Below are 19,290 nucleotides of genomic sequence, written 5' to 3' on the forward strand. Positions count from 1 at the left end.
CTAATACAAAGAGAACAGGATCCGGCTCCTAATACACAGAGAACAGGATCGGGCTCCTAATACACAGAGAACAGGATCGGCTCCTAATACACAGAGAACAGGATCGGGCTCCTAATACACAGAGAACAGGATCGGGCTCCTAATACACAGAGAACAGGATCGGGCTCCTAATACACAGAGAACAGGATCGGGCTCCTAATACACAGAGAACAGGATCGGGCTCCTAATACACAGAGAACAGGATCGGGCTCCTAATACACAGAGAACAGGATCGGGCTCCTAATACACAGAGAACAGAATCCGGCTCCTAATACACAGAGAACAGAGAACAGGATCCGGCTCCTAATACACAGAGAACAGAGAACAGGATCCGGCTCCTAATACACAGAGAACAGAATCCGGCTCCTAATACACAGAGAACAGAGAACAGGATCCGGCTCCTAATACACAGAGAACAGGATCGGGCTCCTAATACACAGAGAACAGAGAACAGGATCCGGCTCCTAATACACAGAGAACAGGATCGGCTCCTAATACACAGAGAACAGAGAACAGGATCCGGCTCCTAATACACAGAGAACAGGAACATGATGGACAGGCGTCTCTACCTGTGTGAGCGGCAGAGGACGGGGACTTCCTCTTTGGTCTTTTTTTTTTGAACAGATAAAAGACAAAATACAGCGGTACCTTGGTTTAAGAGTAACTTGGATTGAGAACGTTTTGGTGTAAGAGCTCACAGTTTTTGAAAATAGTGACTTGGTGTAAGAGCATTGCTTTGGTGTAAGAGCTCCCTGTGCTGGGTGGGAGGGGGAGTGGGGGAGGTGCATGGTCTGCATAGCGGGGTCTACAGCCCTGTACTCTGACCCAGGAAGTCTCCCTCACCTTTCAAATCACCGCCGATCCACTTCAGGCTGGGGCTTGCATCAGAGGACAGGACTGTGGAGGTAATCTCTCCATAGCTGTAACCCCTCTCTCCCCGGACAGAGAGTGTTGCATGTATGTGCCCACATCTGTCCTGCTCATTCCTTCATGCTCCCTGCAGTCTCTGTCAGTCCTTGTGTTTCCCATCCTCTCCATCCCTGCTTTAAAGGGGTTATCCAGCGCTACAAAAACATGGCCACTTTCCCCCCTACTGTTGTCTCCAGTTCAGGTGCGGTTTGCAACTAAGCCCCATTTACTTCAATGGAACAGAGTTTCAAAACCCCACCCAATCTGGAGACAACAGTAGGGGGAAAGTGGCCATTTTTTTGTAGCGCTGGATAACCCCTTTAATGTGTCTGCACTTACACTCAGCTATACACACTGCTGCTATGTGCCTGCACTTATACTCAGCTATACACACTGCTGCTATAATGTGCCTGCACTTACACTCAGCTATACACACTGCTGTATAGAGAAGTTTCTGCCACTGTCCTCCTGCACAGCTCTGTGATTCTCACTTCCTGATTGGTCCATGCTGAACCCACAGACCTGTGACAGCCTCCCTGCTTCTCTATTCTAGCCTGTTGTACTACGCTAAACATAAAAAATAAATAAATATATAATGCAAAATTGCTTGTGATGACAACTCCTGCTGATTTCTTATTAAAAAAATTCACTCCAGGTATACCTCACCCCATTGCTATAGTACACTATGAAATTTACATTCAGTTGCAGAAGCTTCTACATTATATTTATCTACACACACGCAGTAATATAGCAGTGGCAGCAGTCTGTATACTGTGTGTATTGATTCCAGAACTACCTGATATACCGTATACAGCACCTGCTTGTTACCGGCTCACAGTCTGTGCTTATTCCAGGTGTGGGGTCCTTGGGGAGACACCTGAGACCCGGCTTGGGCCTCTGATAGGATGAAAGGACATAGATCAATGGCTGCTGTGTATAACCTGCAGCACATGGACCTTAATAACCACTCCGCACTTAATGCCGCTCCAGCACCTCCATGAACTCCATCACCCCAATTATAATCATGGGAGGGAAGATGAAGAGGAAAGAGAGCGGAGGGAGACAGATCGGGAGCACAGGAGAGAGACAGTGAGAACTACTAGTCCCAGCAGGGTCTGGATGTTACACTATTAACAACTGAGCATCCAGAAAAGTCTGACAGCTTCCAGTACCTTCTATCCATTCCTTACAATTTTCAAGATCTCTGCTTGCTTGCATTCTAAAGGGCCCACTATTTTTAAAAGGGTACCCTGGTGAAAAAATAGATTTAGATATGTAAATTACTTCTATTAAAAAAATCTCCACTCTTCCAGTACTTATCAGCTGCAGCATGTCCCGCAGGAAGTGGTGTATTCTCTCCAGTCTGACACAGTGCTCTCTGCTGCCACCTCTGTCCATGTCAGGAACTGTCCAGAGCAGCAGCAAATCTTTTTTTCATGAGCTGGCGGCCTACGTCCCTCTCGCCTTTCAGAACAGTTGGAGTGTGCATATATATTGCAGATTTTTTGAGGCCCTGAAAATCCCTTTAAATCATTCATTGCTCCCTATAGAAAAAGTGACAATCTGGCTATCCCAGTTGATATATACAGTGATATTATCCTGGTATCAATCATTTATTATAATAGCGCTACACACTGTTTATCCAGCAGCTCAGTGTTACATAATAAGGAGCCGACATTATTATTGCTCATTCTCCCCGTCCTCGTTGTTTCTACTATTGAGAAAGATATTGCCACCTTAATTATTACCTGCCCTCCTATCATTATATCTCTATTGGGAAATGTGTCGCTATAATAATTATTGCCAAAATGGTGCAAAACTTTAGCTCCCCCCCTCCCCCCCCCGATCAGGTAAGAGGCCAAAAAAACGTTATAGTCAATGACTCTAAGGTGACACCCCCTAATGTGCCACTATCCCCTTTAAGTTATGTACTGTACTGTGTCATTCCCTTATAACTGTTTATCAATGTTTGACTCTTTACCCGAAAAACTACAACTCCCATCATGAGATGTGCACAGGACATGATGAGATTGTAGTGCTGCAACCTGAAGAGACACAGGCTGCAAAACTACAACTCCCATCATGAACTGTCAGCAGAGCATGATGTGGGCTGTAGTTCAGCAACCTCGAGAGCCACATGCAGCAAAATTACAACTCTCATCATGAACTGTTAGCAAGGCATGATGGGTGTTGTAAATCTAGGGATAATCTCTGCTAATCATTACACAGAGGTAGGAGAGGGAGCCCGGGGCTACTGCCAGCTGATACAACTAAATAGGGAGGGAGAGCAGGTCAGGGCTGTTCTCCCAAACCGGCTGCCATTATCACAGCTGTTTCGGGAGAACTGCAGAGCGACAGGAAGTGGTGAGGGGGCCCGGCGGGGGGCCCCTAGATCATGGGCCCGGTGGCATGGCCACCGCGTTAAACACTCCTGCAGCACATGCAGCAGTCAGAGCAGATAGCAGCGTGTTCAGATGAGATTTGGTAACAATCGTTGTGGCGACACATTTCCAGATAGACGGAGCAGAGAGAGTCCGTATAATTACAGGGAACGTGGATGGAAGTAACAATTAAGGTGGCAATACCTTTCTCAATAGAAGGGACACAGAGGGCGGGTATAATTAGCAGAACTATGAATGCAGCAGCCGGGGACCTGCTGCTTACACAATGTGTTACAGCTATTGTGTGCATAAAAATAACTAATAGCATTGTTCCTTGTTTCAGGTTAATACTTTGGATTTACAACGTCGGTGTCTACATAATCAACCAGGAAGCAAGGCCTTAAAGGGGTACTCCGACGAAAATCCTTTTTTTTTCATATCAACTTGGGTCAGAAAGTTATATAGATTTGTCATTTACTTTTATTTAAAAATCTCCAGTCTTCCAGTACTTATCAGATGCTGTATGTCCTGCAGGAAGTGGTGTATTCTCTCCAGTGTGACACAGTGCTCTCTGCTGCCACCTCTGTCCATGTCAGGAACTGTCCAGAGCAGCAGCAAATCCCCATAAAAAGCCTCTCCTGACATGGACAGTTTCCTCGTGTAGTCAGAGATACAAGAGCCCCCCCCTTCCCCAACACACACACCCACACACACACACACATACTCTCCTGGCTCGGTGAAGTCCATTATAACTGTGTGACTTGAGCCGCATAATCATCATCGCTACATTTGAGGCGGGTTTCTGTCCCCACCCCCGATTGGGAGCACAGATACACCTGGAATTTTCAGGGGTCACCATGAGATCACATGACCCAACTGAAGGAAGGATTCCGGAAATCTGTATAAGAGCTGTATTAAATCCATCCCAGGACATTGGTGTGTAAGTGACAGCAAGCAGAGATCTTGAAATCCATAAGAAATTCCAAGTATAATGGCAATGGAATAACCTTTCACTTTACAATAAACAAGATATATATTTGCGGAAACAGGAACTCCCCTTTAAATTTTCATATTCACACGGTGATGAGTAGATTTCCTCATGTAAAGGGACAGGACGATGGCGACCACTTTCTAAAACTAAACATTGTCCGTCTCTAAAAAAGCATAAAGACCCCGGAGGAATAAAAGTTTTATTTCCTTGAACGTTCATGGTCAAGTGCGCGAGAAGAGCAATATATTCCGGGAGCGACGTCCCCCCCTCGCTCCGATCCTCGGCTGAACAAAGGGCCCGCAAATCACTAAGTGACAAATCGGTGATTCCGACCAAAATGCAATTTCGTGTCTATTGGCGATGAAAGTGGCGGCTTTATGAGGACGCCGCGGCCGTAAGTCAGCTCATTCTCTTGTTCGTCCTATTAATTTGCAGGCGGTGCGATAGGATTCATCTCGGGGACGGCGCCCTGATAGCATTGTGCGCCGGGGCAATTTAAAGGGGGCTGTGAAAAGGTGAACGCTACAATGTAATGGGAAACCTCATCACCGCGACTTCACGCCGAGGAGCCGATCGTGTAATTAACGTGTTTGGGGAAATGATTGCATGAATTATTAACTCCCCGGATTTACATATATAATTATACAAAACGCCATAGAGACCAAGCAACGCTGCCGCCGCCACCACTACCGCTGGGCTGTCACCAAGTCATCCATCCTCTGACTGAGGAAACAAAAGAGGCTTCATAGTAAATCCCATAGACTAGAGAGTCCGATAATCTGGTGATCACAACGGAGCTCGAGATCAATGAGGGAGGGAGGGAAGGAGAAAGGGAGGGAAGGAAGGAAGGAGAGGGAGGGAAGGAAGGAAGGAGAGGAAGGGAAGGAAGGAGAGGAGGGAAAAAAGGAAGAGAAAGGAAGGAAGGAAGAGAGGAGGGAAGGAAGGAAGAGAAAGCAAGGAAGGAAGAGAGGAGGGAAAAAAGAAAGAGAAAGGAAGGAAGAGAGGAGGGAAGGAAGAGAAAGAAAGAAAGAAAGAAAGAAAGAAAGAAAGAAAGGAAGAGAAAGGAGGGAAGGAAAAGAAGAGGGAAGGAAGGAAGAGAGGAGGGAAAGAAGGAAGGAAGGAAGGAAGAGAGGAGGGAAGGAAGAGAAAGGAGGGAAGGAAAAGAAGAGAAAGGAAGGAAGAGAAAGGAAGGAAGAGAAAGGAAGAGAAAGGAAGGAAGGAAGGAAGGAAGAGAAAGGAAGGAAGAGAAAGGAAGGAAGAGAAAGGAAGGAAAGAAGGAAGAGAAAGGAACGAAGGAAGGAAGGAAGAGAAAGGAAGGAAGGAAGGAAGGAAGGAGGAGAAAGGAAGGAAGGAGGAGAAAGGAAGGAAGGAAGAGAAAGGAAGGAAGAGAAAGGAAGGAAAGAAGGAAGAGAAAGGAACGAAGGAAGGAAGGAAGAGAAAGGAAGGAAGGAAGGAGGAGAAAGGAAGGAAGGAAGAGAAAGGAAGGAAGGAAGAGGAAGGAAGAGAAAGGAAGGAAAGAAGGAAGAGAAAGGAACGAAGGAAGGAGGAGAAAGGAAGGAAGGAGGAGAAAGGAAGGAAGGAAGAGAAAGGAAGGAAGGAAGAGAAAGGAAGGAAGGAAGAGAAAGGAAGGAAGGAAGGAAGGAAGAGAAAGGAACAAAGGAAGAGAAAGGAAGGAAGGAAGGAAGGAAGAGAAAGGAAGGAAGGAAGAGAAAGGAAGGAAGGAAGGAAGGAAGAGAGGAGGGAAGGATGGAAGAGAAAGGAAGGAAGGAAGGAAGGAAGAGAAAGGAAGGAAGAGAAAGGAAGGAAGAGAAAGAAAGGAAGAGAGGAGGGAAGGAAGGAAGGAAGGAAAAGGAAGGAAGAGAAAGGAAGAGAAAGGAAGGAAGGAAGAGAAAGGAAGGAAGAGAAAGGAAGGAAGAGAAAGGAAGGAAGAGAAAGGAAGGAAGAGAAAGGAAGGAAGAGAAAGGAAGGAAGGAAGAGAAAGGAAGGAAGGAAGAGAAAGGAAGGAAGGAAGAGAAAGGAAGGAAGGAAGAGAAAGGAAGGAAGGAAGAGAAAGGAAGGAAGGAAGAGAAAGGAAGGAAGGAAGAGAAAGGAAGGAAGGAAGGAAGAGAAAGGAAGGAAGGAAGGAAGAGAAAGGAAGGAAGGAAGGAAGAGAAAGGAAGGAAGGAAGGAAGAGAAAGGAAGGAAGGAAGGAAGAGAAAGGAAGGAAGGAAGAGAAAGGAAGGAAGGAAGAGAAAGAAAGGAAGAGAAAGGAAGGAAGGAAGGAAGGAAGGAAAAAAAGAGGGAAGGAAGGAAAAGAAGAGAAAAGGAAGGAAGAGAGGAGGGAAGGAAGCGAAAGGAAGGAAGGAAGAGAAAGGAAGGAACGAGGGAGGAGGGAAAAGGAAGGAAGGAAGGTAGGAAAGGAAGTAAAAGAAAGGGAAGGAAGGAAAGAAAGAAAGAAAGAAAGAAAGAAAGAAAGAAAGAAAGAAAGAAAGGAGGAAATGAAAGGTAGGAAGAAAGAAAGGAAGGGTAAAGAAGGAAGGGAGAAAGAAGAAAGGAAGGAAGGGAGGGAAGGAGGGAAGGAAAGGTAGGAAGGAAAAATAGGGAAGGAAGGAAAGGAAAGGAGGGATGGAGGAAGGAATGATTTAGATAGCTGCATAGATAAACACATATAGGATAGATAGAAGACGCATAGACAATATGTTGGACATTCCCTGTAAATCTTCCTGGTCTCCTCCTTTAGGGCACAGGACCCCTCTGCGTCCCTCCCCCCTCTTCCCCCCCCCCTCGGTGACATCAGCCGCTCCTTACTGCTCAGGTGTTTTCTATAATACTAATCCCCCGGTAAGCAGACAGGCCTCGGCCGCAGTGTTTTAGCTATTTGGGCGCCTCCATAACTCAGGCCGGGATATACAGCGCTGTCACTTTAGGACGTTGCGGCATTTCTCAGCGCCGGTTCTGCCGAGCACAATCTGTGATTCTGGTAGTAAATAAGGGGAGCGGAGAACAAGGCGGCTTAATGAATTAGTGAAGTGTGGCGGTGTATTTTCAGGACGCATTATGTTTGATGCAAATCCATAACGTTCCCCTGACAAAGTCTTTTTAATGAATTTTTGATATATATATGCAGAACAAGTGCGGCGGCTGCAGAACACCGCGCCACCGGGAGCTGCAGGGGGATCTTCTCTTTGATTCTGTAATAAATAAAAGGCCTGATAGGAGTACAATGGAGTGTTAGAGTAATCCCCCGAGCAAGTGTTACAGGAGAACCAGGGAGGGAAGAGTTCTCAGCTTCCCTTTCTATAGCAGAGAGGGGGGGGGAGCCTTAAAGGGGCGGTGCACAACCTGCAGCCCAGTGCTGACCCCGACCACCAGGACACAGACTGCCTATTAATGTATGGATGGTTCATAAGGGGACGGCTGCCACAAGATGCAGACAAAACAGTTAACATGCTATGCCTGGTGCCGGCCTCAGGGGGCAGAGCAGGACTACTGTTACCTACACCTATTAGGTATAACATTGCACTACTTTACTGAGTAGTCATAGACATTTCAAACCTTTAAGGGGGTTGTTCACCAAAAAATGTTTTTCTTTCAAATCAACTGGTTTCAGATAGTTATATAGATTTGTAATTTACTTCTAATTAAAAATCTCCAGTCTTCCAGTACTTATTAGCTGCTGTATGTCCTGCAGGAAGTGGTGTATTTTCTCCAGTCTGACACAGTGCTCTCTGCTGCCACCTCTGTCCATGTCAGGAACTGTCCAGAGCAGGAGAGGTTTCCTATGGGGATTTGCTGCTGCTCTGGATAGTTCCTGACATGGACACAGGTGGCAGCAGAGAGCACTGTGTCCGACTGGAAAGAATACACCACTTCCTGAAGGGCATACAGCAGATGATAAGTACTGGAAGACTGGAGATTTTTATATATAAGTAATTTGCAAATCTATATAACTTTCTGAAATTTTCGCTCTTACTAGCAGCAGCATATTATCTACTCTTAGCCCTAGCCGTAGCGTCAGAGAATTTCTTCTTTCCCCTGGTAGTAGTAGAGGCAGATGACCCCTAGTAGTTGCAGCATGCCCCCCATGCTTCCCCACTTATATCTCACTCCATTTGAGAACATGGAAATGAACAAAGAGAAAAAAAAAATGCACAAAATTTATTGTGCAATATGGAATTTTTATGTGGTTTTATAACTGGAATAAGAGGAGAAGTGCCGCCATATAGGCACACGTGGTGCATTGCCCCCTCAGATTGCATCTAGCAGACCACGTTCCTCCGTCTGCATCTATGGCATTATGTGGACACGAGCGCGGTGGGGCCCTGCGCACGTCAGATGGATGGATCCCGCTCTCTAACATCAGTCCATTAGGCAGCAAAGTGTTTTCCTTCTCCTAACACTTCAGCTGTGAATAAACAGAGGAGGAGAGCGGCGGCCGCGGCCATCTGTTCCTCTAAGTGACTGAGTACAGCGGGATCCATAGACAGTACGCATTACTTACAGGGTGTACACAGGGCAGGGGGGGGATACGCTGTGTAGCTGCACTCACTCATATACTGTTATGACGTTCTCCATCCTGTAATAAGCAACATGGCAACGTGACTACCCAGACACCAGGGGGGCAGATATTTATCTCATCTGGAAAGAACAGACTCCAGGTGCCCCGCTCTGACAGCAGCAAACTATTCCATATAGCACAGTATTATAGCAGTTATATTCCTGTATATAGGAGCAGTAGTATAGTAGTTATATTCCTGTATACAGGAGGAAGTATTATAGTAGTTATATTCCTGTATATAGGAGCAGTATTATAGTAGTTATATTCCTGTATATAGGCGGCAGTATTATCGTAGTATATTCCTGTATATAGGGAGCAGTATTATAGTAGTTATATCCCTGTATATAGGGAGCAGTATTATAGTAGTTATATCCCTGTATATAGGAGCAGTATTATAGTAGTTATATTCCTGTATATAGGAGCAGTATTATAGTAGTTATATTCTTGTATATAGGAGCAGTATTATAGTAGTTATATTCCTGTATATAGGAGCAGTATTATAGTAGTTATATCCCTGTGTATAGGAGCAGTATTATACTAGTTATATTCCTGTATATAGGAGCAGTATTATAGTAGTTATATTCTTGTATATAGGAGCAGTGTTATAGTAGTTATATTCCTGTATATAGGTGCAGTATTATAGTAGTTATATTCCTGTATATAGAGAGCAGTATTATAGTAGTAATATTCCTGTATATAGGAGTAGTATTATAGTAGTTATATTCCTGTATATAGGAGCAGTATTATAGTAGTTATATTCCTGTATATAGGAGCAGTATTATAGTAGTTATATTCCTGTATATAGGAGCAGTATTATAGTAGTTATATTCTTGTATATAGGGGGCAGTATTATAGTAGTTATATTCCTGTATATAGGAGCTGTATTATAGTAGTTATATCCCTGTATATAGGAGCAGTATTATAGTAGTTATATTCTTGTATATACGAGCAGTATTATAGTAGTTATAGTCTTATATATAGGATCAGGGAGAAAAACACAGGAAAATATGACAGGACAGAGAGCTGAAGAGGTTAATCCATATAAGTAGATCCCATCTCTCCACACAATACATCCGCAGCTGTATAACATAACACTGATCCCTGTATACCTCTGCTGGGATTCCTGTTTCCTCTTCTCACGTTCTCGGATGAGATTTTCTTCTTCTGCTTCCAGTCTTCTACAAGAGAAAAGGCTGAATAAGACTTCCTGCGGCCGGGCTGTATACAGAATATAAATCCCCAAGCAGCTGTTCTATCGACATCACAGCGAGAGGTGAATTCTAGCTTCTACTCACTCCTAGTGGAACTGTTTGCTGTCAGTGAATAGAACCTGTTACAGTCCTGTATAATGGAGAAGGGAGGTATTCTGAAATCCACCCCTATGTAAGCAGAGGCTCAGCCTTTTTCCCTATCCTTCCCCTATTCTTTATACTCCAGCTCTGCTTCCTCAGATTTTGGTTTTGCTACTGGAACTGAAATTATAGTAAATTATACAAAGTTTGCACACCAGACATGCAGACTTCTACTACAGAGGCCGAGCTCAGGCTGGCTCAAGGTTCTCTCCTCATGGGCGGGGTCACAAGACTCCTCCCCCCTCAGGTGGAACATGATTGGTAATTGAGCCAAATCCTCGTGCTGTTCTATAATTTCTGATCACAATTATAGAATCTCATGGTCGGAGTTCCTGTTCCAGAGTTTCTTAAAATTGCTTGTTCTACTGAAACTTATTGATTCCTGAATATGACATTTAAATGACAGGTACATGTAAATAAAAAAGTTAAATTGAAAAAATAAAATACTTACAGCCGCGAACTTGAACTCTTTCGACAGTAGCAACAATAACAACAACAAATGATAATGCTGAGTACCAGGACGCCGGCCACCGCGGCCATCGCAATGATCAGAGCCTCAAAGTTTACTGGAAGAGAGAAAAGAAGCAAAAACATACACAGTGAATAAACAGCGTCTCCATGATTAGGCTATGTTCACACTACGTAAAAAACACGGCCGTATTGCATAACACCAGCCGTTGTTTGTGAAATAACGGCCATTGTTTGCGCAATTACGCCCGGTGTTATGCAATACGGCCGTGTTTTTTTTACGTAGTGTGAACCCGGCCTTATAGTTCTTTTATATACACCTTATGGTATATAGTTATTATATATATTATATAGTATACATGAAATATAATTTAATGTGTGTAAAATAAAAAGTTAAGGAGCTCTGCAAAACTGTCAGTTGTCTACAGCTCCTTCATACAACAATGTGTCACCATGGTAACAGACTACAAACAACCTTGTGTAGTCTGATCTTGCAGTCACACTTGGGAGAAAGACCTGAAGTAACATGAGAAAATATCACTTTACTGAAAAAGTAGTAGATGCTTGGTGGAACCTTCCAGCAGATGTGGTTAGTAAATCTACAATAATAGAATGTAACCAGCCTGGTATCTTTCTATCTCCTAACGTAAAGGCGACAACCAATATGGCCACCATCACAGGGGTTAATCACCCTCAAAATTTTTCTTTCAAATCAACTGGTGACAGACAGTGCAAGAAATTTGTAGTTTACTTCTATTAAAATATCTCCAGTCTTCCAGTACTTATCAGCTGCTGTATGTCCTGCATGAAGTGGTGTATTCTCTCCAGTCTGACACAGCGCTCTCTGCTGCCACCTCTGTCCATGTCAGGAACTGTACAGAGCAGGAGAGGTTTTCTATGGGGATTTGCTACTGCTCTGGACAGTTCCTGACATGGACAGAGGTGGCAGCAGAGAGCACTGTGTCAGACTGGGGAGAATACACCACTTCCTGCAGGACATCCAGCAGCTGATAAGTACTGGAAGACTGGAGATTTTTCAATAGAAGTAAATTACAACTCTCTGGCACCAGTTAATTTGAAAGGAAAAAAAAATGGTGAACAATCCCTTTAATAGCTGCTGAAGAAATTGCAAAATTTTTCTGCTGCTTCAGTTTCTGGGAATGAGGCGTCTGGGAGCGGAGGGTTTCATGGCGTCTGCAGATCTGGGATATGGGAGAACGCACAGGTATATCAGGACTGGAACCCCCCACCACATATCCTGCGTTACACATGGGAAACCTCTAATGGAGAGTGCAGGGAGAGAACACAACAATGATGGAGGCCGGGATATCAGCGCGCACAGCAGAGACGTCACAGTGCCCAGCCGCACTCACTGGAGCGGACATTATCACATCTGACTGAGTCCTTCTCCTCTATCTATAATGTGATATCAGGTACAGATGATTCCTTCTCTAGAATGATCCTGTAATACAGCGGCCGCCAACTACGGGGTGAAACGTATTCACGATGGTAGATACATGGTGGATACAATGTGATACCTCCCAGCTGTGCTGGATCCAATGGGACAAGCCAGATGTCAGTGATACAGTCAGGAGCATGCAGAGGCGGCTCCATCACCTTCTCTTTACTGCAGCGCTGCCCCCTGGTGAGGGTGGGAGACAAGGGGACTGCAGCACTGGGGTGCCCTGAAGACATGGTAACATGTGAGAAGACTGTCGGACAGGGGAAAAGTGCCGGGAAAGTACTCCCCCCCCCCACACACACACACACTACTGCGAGAGCACATCAGGTGCAAGTACTGTTCAACATGTCAGCGACCCCAGACCAAGGTTATATGTGATGTGCAGAGTGATGGGGATGATCGCTCAGTACTACTTCTCAGTGTTGGTGAGGATCGCTCAGTACGACTTCTCAGTGTTGGTGAGGATCGCTCAGTACGACTTCTCAGTATTGGTGAGGATCGCTCAGTACCACTTCTCAGTGTTGGTGAGGATCGCTCAGTACTACTTCTCAGTGTTGGTGAGGATCGCTCAGTACTACTTCTCAGTGTTGGTGAGGATCGCTCAGTACTACTTCTCAGTGTTGGTGAGGATCGCTCAGTACTACTTCTCAGTGTTGGTGAGGATCGCTCAGTACTACTTCTCAGTGTTGGTGAGGATCGCTCAGTACTACTTCTCAGGATTGCTCAGTACTGCTTCCAGCACATAGGCTTCCATTGTTGTTGGTCGGGGTGGCACCAGTATAACCTATTAGATGATTGGCACAGCTTGGTTTGGCCTTGTGCCCGGCTCATATAGGGGACCCCTTATATAAGGACTACCCCTCTAATAGACCGTATATATATATATATATATATATATATATATATATATATATATATACACCGTACACAGATCGGCCCCGGCCGGGAGGAGCCGCCATTGCTGTGACATGAATCTCCCATACAGAGTCTTCTTCAGTCCCGGCTGGGGTCCGGTTCACACTGAAGTCACGGCCATTACTCGGGACCACCACACAATCCATCCGGTATAATGGTCCCTGTGGCCCCCTGTGATCTCCGCCGGGCCCCATCTCATTACCTTCCTCCAGGACGCCAGGGACTGGATGGAGCTCGGTGATGACATCTTATTAAGCCGTCACAGATTTGTGGGCAGCGCGATACTACTTAACGTCCTGTGATATAACGGACTGTCTCCGCACACACAGATCGGGGTCACGGCATTAAAGGGGCCGCTCCCCATCCCGTCCGCCGGTAATTTGGCCATTAATAACGAGACGTTCCCTCATACGCCGTATTCTGCAATTAGTAGAACACGAGGGGTCGGTCCAAACGAGCGCGGCAAATACCAGGCCGTGCAAAACACATGAGATCTGCCTCGGATTCCAGCAGCCTACCGTATTAGGAGAGTGATTTACCCTAATTGGCGAACGCCGGCGCTCGCTAACATTTATACAGCGAGAATCCTAATGATTTCACCCATCAGGATTCTTCTGCAGCTGTCAGCAAATCCAGACTCCCTACTGGGACTGCAGTCTGGGTCGCTGTGTTGGCGCCATCTAGTGTCCAGCTGCAAGTACTGCAAGTCCCGGGAATAATACAGTCCGGAATGTCATATTCTTTCCTGCAGGATTGTTTTTTTAATTTCATGCAAATGGGCTTGTTTGTTTTGTTGTTGTGATTGTAGTTGTCTGCGGAATGGCGCTGATCCGTCACTGCCGCCGCGTGCATTTGCATTATTAGCAGACATTTATGCTAATAGAAGCGAGAGCGGCAGAGATATTTAACGGGATAGTTTGCATATTTTATAGCGACTGCAAATGCCACGGAGTGTAGAAGTTCGGCCTGTGGGGAGGGGAGGCAGGGGCACCTCTCTATTATTCTACACCAATCATCTCAGGTATATTAGCATCGCTAACTCTCACTCGTGGCCACAATTAAAAGTAAATCAATTTGATCTGGTGCGTAATGAGGATTCGCTGTAATGACTTTCCAGCAATAATGGCGGCTTGTGCAGACTGAGGGCAGGAGCGGCAGGAAACTCTTTAAGAACTAATATGGGTTTCAGATTAAGCAGCTGCTCTCACTTCTGATAACTTAAAGGGGAACTCCGGCGGAAAATGTTTTAATTAAAATGAGCTGGTTTCAGAAAGTTATACAGATTTGTGATTTAATTCTATATAAAAATCTCCAGTCTTCCAGTACTTATCGGCTGCTGTAGGTCCTGCAGGAAGTGGTGTATTCTCTCCAGTTGGACACAGTGCTCTCTGCTGCCACCTCTGTCCATGTCACACAGCAGCAGCAAATCCCCATAGAAAACCTCTCCTACTCTGGACAGTTCCTGACACGGACAGAGGTGGCAGCAGAGAGTACTGGAGAGAATACACCACTTCCTGCAGGACATACAGCGGCTGATAAGTAATGGAAGACTAAAGATTTTTTTAAATAGAAGAACATTGAAATCAACTAGTCAGAAAGTTATATAGATTTGTAAAAAAATATTCACCACAGTACCCCTTTAAAGGGTGGAAAACATGGCTGCTTTCTCCCAAAAACTGGTCCTACCTGTCCATTGGATTTTTGTGGTATTACAGTTTAGCATCATTCACTGAGCTGCAATACCTAACATATCCTCGGAATAGGGGTGGTGCTGTTTATGAAAGAAGGCAGCCATGATTTTCTATTCATGGAAACCCCATTTTTTGGCTGCTGCGTGACATGCGGTATTGATATGAACAGATAACAAAATAACAGATGGGGGGGGGGAGAAGTAATACTCACCTGCCCCCATCCCTACAGCTCCTGATCTTCCCACATCACCTCCTTTTCCTGGTTCCAGAAAGAACTGCTTGTAGTCCTATGGGGATGATGAATGACCAGGAAGAAAAGGTGATGAGCAGAGATCGGGAACCACCAGGACTGTGACTGCAGGGGATCAGGCGAGTATCACTTTTTTATATAATTTTTGGAAAACTCCTTTAAGTGATCTGAACATAAATAATAATTATAATAAGTATTCTTCCAAAGGTTTTATAGGGAGGGGTCCTAGCTTTTCATTGGTTGGGGCTGAGATTTTAGACCCCTCCCACCAATTCTCCTGGTTCTGTGCCGCGTCACCGAGACAGATAATCACTGTAAGTCTATGGGACTATCTGGGTTGTGAGCACTGAGAGCCACATGCGATCAGCAGGGTCTGGAGACTCAGACCCTGACCAGTCAAACATTTTTTAAAGTGACAAGTACCCTAAAATATAAAGGGGTATTCCTAATTTAGACACCATGGTATACAGGCAGGAATGTATCAGGTAGAGCTCCCACCCCTGTGGCTGCACGCGGCGAGCGGGTCCTCCATAGTTCTGGGTGTGTTACTGTACATGGATATGTGTATGGCAGACGTCATTCTCTGCATTGCCTGTATGTGATATGCAGGACGCAGGGCTCTTTATAGACACATCCCATTACTGCATCCTCAGGGAGTGTTCACATGTGCTATATAACCTGCAGACTTTATTAGTGATTCACCAGCATAATATCCGCAGCAGAAAACCCGCCGCATACTTAGTAGGTGTGAGCATAGCCCTAGGGAGGTGTCAGTGCATTCACTTCTACAGAGCTTACAGTGTAACAAAGGCAGAACACAGTGACACACATGGAGTGTTGGCGCCATCTGGTGGGCAGTTCAGTTATTACATTTGCCATGATATACAGCTGGATCATCACTGAGGCCCCAGACAGGGCTCCAATATACAATGTAATGGAGGCGTCTGTATACTTAAAGGGGCTCCTACTATTGTTATAAGGGGCTGTTAACAATAAAGCTGATCACAAAGTGTCTCCCTGTAATTATTTGATATAATCTGATATAAGGGGTGTTACTATGCCCCCTACAGCCCTGACCTATGTATAACAAAATCTTAAGTCTTTCCAATTGTCCCAGCTGTTGCAAAACTACAACTCCTATCATCTAGTGACAACCTTTGGCTGTGCATGATGGGAGTTGTAGTTTTGTAACAGCCGGGGATCCAGAGGAGTGTAGTAGCTGCAGATCCTGACCTGTATATACTGGAGAAATCTTATATCCTAGTGTCAGTCTTCACCGCAGTTCTGGCCTTGTATTCATGAACCAGGAAGCTCAGGATGAGCAGCCACCAGTAAGTAGTGAGAAATGATGCTTTATCCCTTATGGGAGGGCAGATATAACAGCTCTATACATCTCCGGGCCCTGATGCTAGGAGCCGGCCGCTGACCACCGGTGAGCAGATAGCGCCGCCGTTCCCTATAGCAGGTCCATGCATATGCATCAGTCATCATCTCTATTCAGCCGACACAATCTGAATAATTATTTGGCCAATTTGCATGTTAATATCCCTCATTTGCATAAACATTTGTCCCCCCCAAAACTGGGCAAATATGCCCCCCCCTCCTTCAGGGACAGGATCTTGTCTGATGTGTTTAGCTGCTAAATCCCATGAAATCCGTGTATTGTGACAGTAATGAGCGGCGGCCGCCCTACACTTACACAGAGAGCGGGGTACTTACTCCAACAAGCCCCCCATCTGGCGGCTGACATGGCGCAGAGGGAGGAGGGGGGCAGGATGGATCTGACCGGGTACTCCAGACATGTGCTGTTTGTTATACACCACAGGCACTGCGGGGGAACACAAAGGCGGGAATGAGCGCAAGTCACCTTAATTCTCACCGATGGCGGCGGCACACTGCGCGGATGTAGCAGAGCCGGAGCTGTCAGTGAACGCACACTGTGACAGGACTACAGATTATAAGGCGTATACAGGCAGTGATTGGTGGCAGGTAGCATGTCTGGCTCTGCTACATCTGGACAATATACAACCTGGGTCATAGTAATATAACAATATATATCTATCTATCTATCTCTCTATCTATCTCATGTCTATTTATTTATCTATCTATCTCCTATCTATCTATCTCTCTATCTATCTCCTATCTATCTATCTATCTCCTATCTATCTATCTATCTATCTCCTATCTCCTATCTATCTATCTATCTCCTATCTATCTATCTATCTCCTATCTATCTATCTCCTATCTATCTATCTCCTATCTATCTATCTCCTATCTATCTATCTATCTCCTATCTATCTATCTATCTCCTATCTATCTATCTCCTATCTCCTACCTATCTATCTCCTACCTATCTATCTCCTACCTATCTATCTCCTACCTATCTATCTCCTACCTATCTATCTCCTACCTATCTATCTATCTATCTCCTATCTATCTATCTCCTATCTATCTATCTCCTATCTCCTATCTATCTCCTATCTCCTATCTATCTCCTATCTCCTACCTATCTATCTCCTACCTATCTATCTCCTACCTATCTATCTCCTACCTATCTATCTATCTCCTACCTATCTATCTCCTACCTATCTATCTCCTACCTATCTATCTATCTCCTATCTATCTCCTATCTATCTCCTATCTATCTCCTATCTATCTCCTATCTATCTCCTATCTATCTCCTATCTATCTCCTATCTATCTCCTATCTATCTCCTATCTATCTCCTATCTATCTCCTATCTATCTCCTATCTATCTCCTATCTATCTCCTATCTATCTCCTATCTATCTCCTATCTATCTCCTATCTATCTCGATACACTGTTTGCCCCCAGAAGCTTCACCTAGTAGCAGCTACAAGTAACATCAATGTCTGTAATGGTGCATTTACACAGACAGATTTATCTGACAGATCTTTGAAGCCAAAGCCAGGAACAGACTATAAACAGAGAACAGGTCATTAAGGAAAGACTGAGATTTCTCCTCTTTTCAAATCCATTCCTGGCTTTGGCTTCAAAAATCAGTGAGATAAATCTCTTTGTGTAAACACACCATAAGTAGTAACACCAACCCTATGCGGTGTCCCCTGTCTCCCAGCACCTCCCCCGAGCAGTCCTGGGTCCGGCCATAGTGGCACGTCCATCCCCGGTCACAGAGTGACGACATGTCATCCCGACCCCTCAGGAAAATGAAGTGTAAACTCACGGAAACATTTCGCAGGCATTCTTCGCACGACTTCCCGGTGTAGAAGCTGCAGGCTGCAAAGAGAAAAACAGAAAGTCACATCGACAGAAAGAAGAAAAGTTATAAAACAAACCAGTGGAGACACTTGCCTGTCCCCTATGACAACACTGCCTGTCTCTTCTGCAGTCTATAAGTATCCAGGCCCCTTTGTATCTCTTGTAATGAATTCCCCATGATACCTTCCTCTGGTGGAGGTTCCCATAGTCTCACTGCTCTTACAGTAAAGAATCCTCTTCTTTCCTCTATACACAGAGGACGCCTTCTGCATATAACCGGATGATGGGACAGATCTCTGTACTGATCCCTGATACATGTATACGCAGTTATTAGGTCGCCCCTCCATTGTTCACTAAATCCCCCTGATAACCCTTCCGGGACCTTCAGTTACTCCGGTCTGCATCTCAGAACCAGCTCTGCTCCATTGTGTCTACATTCTGATGGAGGGAAAGCTGTCCCCTCCCAATCCAACCCAGCTGCTGTAAAGCAAACTGCCGAAAAACGTCCTGCTGGCTATGATAGAAAGGCATCAGATCCCACAGGACATGGCAGCTGGCTGTATATGGGGCCCCACAGACCGGTCAGGGCCCATCCTGCTCTCTGTCCAGTAGAATTTTGAAGGAACTTCACATATGAATAAAAACACAACATGAATAGTTGAAAATCTGTAAAAAGAAAAACAAAACTAAATATTTACAGTAAACTTAAATGGGAAAATACCATAGCAGGTGGAAGTCCCCTAAAATCCTGGATAAGACTGGACAGGAAGGTCCCGATGCATCAGTGATCCCCCCGATACAATAGAAGGTAGAGTTCCCCTAATTCTATACACTATATATATATATATATATATATATATATGTACAGATAGAATGACAGTAACATCACAGGGTGGGGACATTTATCTCCTCTAAGATTTCTCTCGTAATAGGAATTTCTGGGAAAAGGTCCAGCAAATTAAAGGGGAAGGGTTAACTTCTGACTTTTTTTTTAATCACTTGTTATAAAAGTAAAAATGAAGCAACTTTTTAATTGCTTTTAGTTTAAAATGTTTAC

At 44.9% G+C, this 19,290-nt stretch overlaps 1 protein-coding gene across 1 annotated transcript in view; it reads right to left on the reverse strand.

Annotated features, from left to right (window-relative positions):
* PTTG1IP2 (PTTG1IP family member 2) overlaps positions 1 to 19,290 on the reverse strand; it is a 42,368-nt gene that overhangs the window by 17,004 nt on the left and 6,074 nt on the right. The window contains exons 2-5 of the mRNA XM_069959466.1: positions 18,199 to 18,251; positions 16,715 to 16,823; positions 10,661 to 10,775; positions 9,967 to 10,035 (exon numbers count right to left, since the gene is read on the reverse strand). Of these exons, the coding sequence (XP_069815567.1) occupies positions 9,967 to 10,035; positions 10,661 to 10,775; positions 16,715 to 16,823; positions 18,199 to 18,251 (346 nt within the window). The remainder of the gene's footprint in view (positions 1 to 9,966; positions 10,036 to 10,660; positions 10,776 to 16,714; positions 16,824 to 18,198; positions 18,252 to 19,290) is intronic.

Source organism: Dendropsophus ebraccatus, chromosome 2 (assembly GCF_027789765.1).
Source record: "Dendropsophus ebraccatus isolate aDenEbr1 chromosome 2, aDenEbr1.pat, whole genome shotgun sequence".
NCBI lineage: Eukaryota > Metazoa > Chordata > Amphibia > Anura > Hylidae > Dendropsophus > Dendropsophus ebraccatus.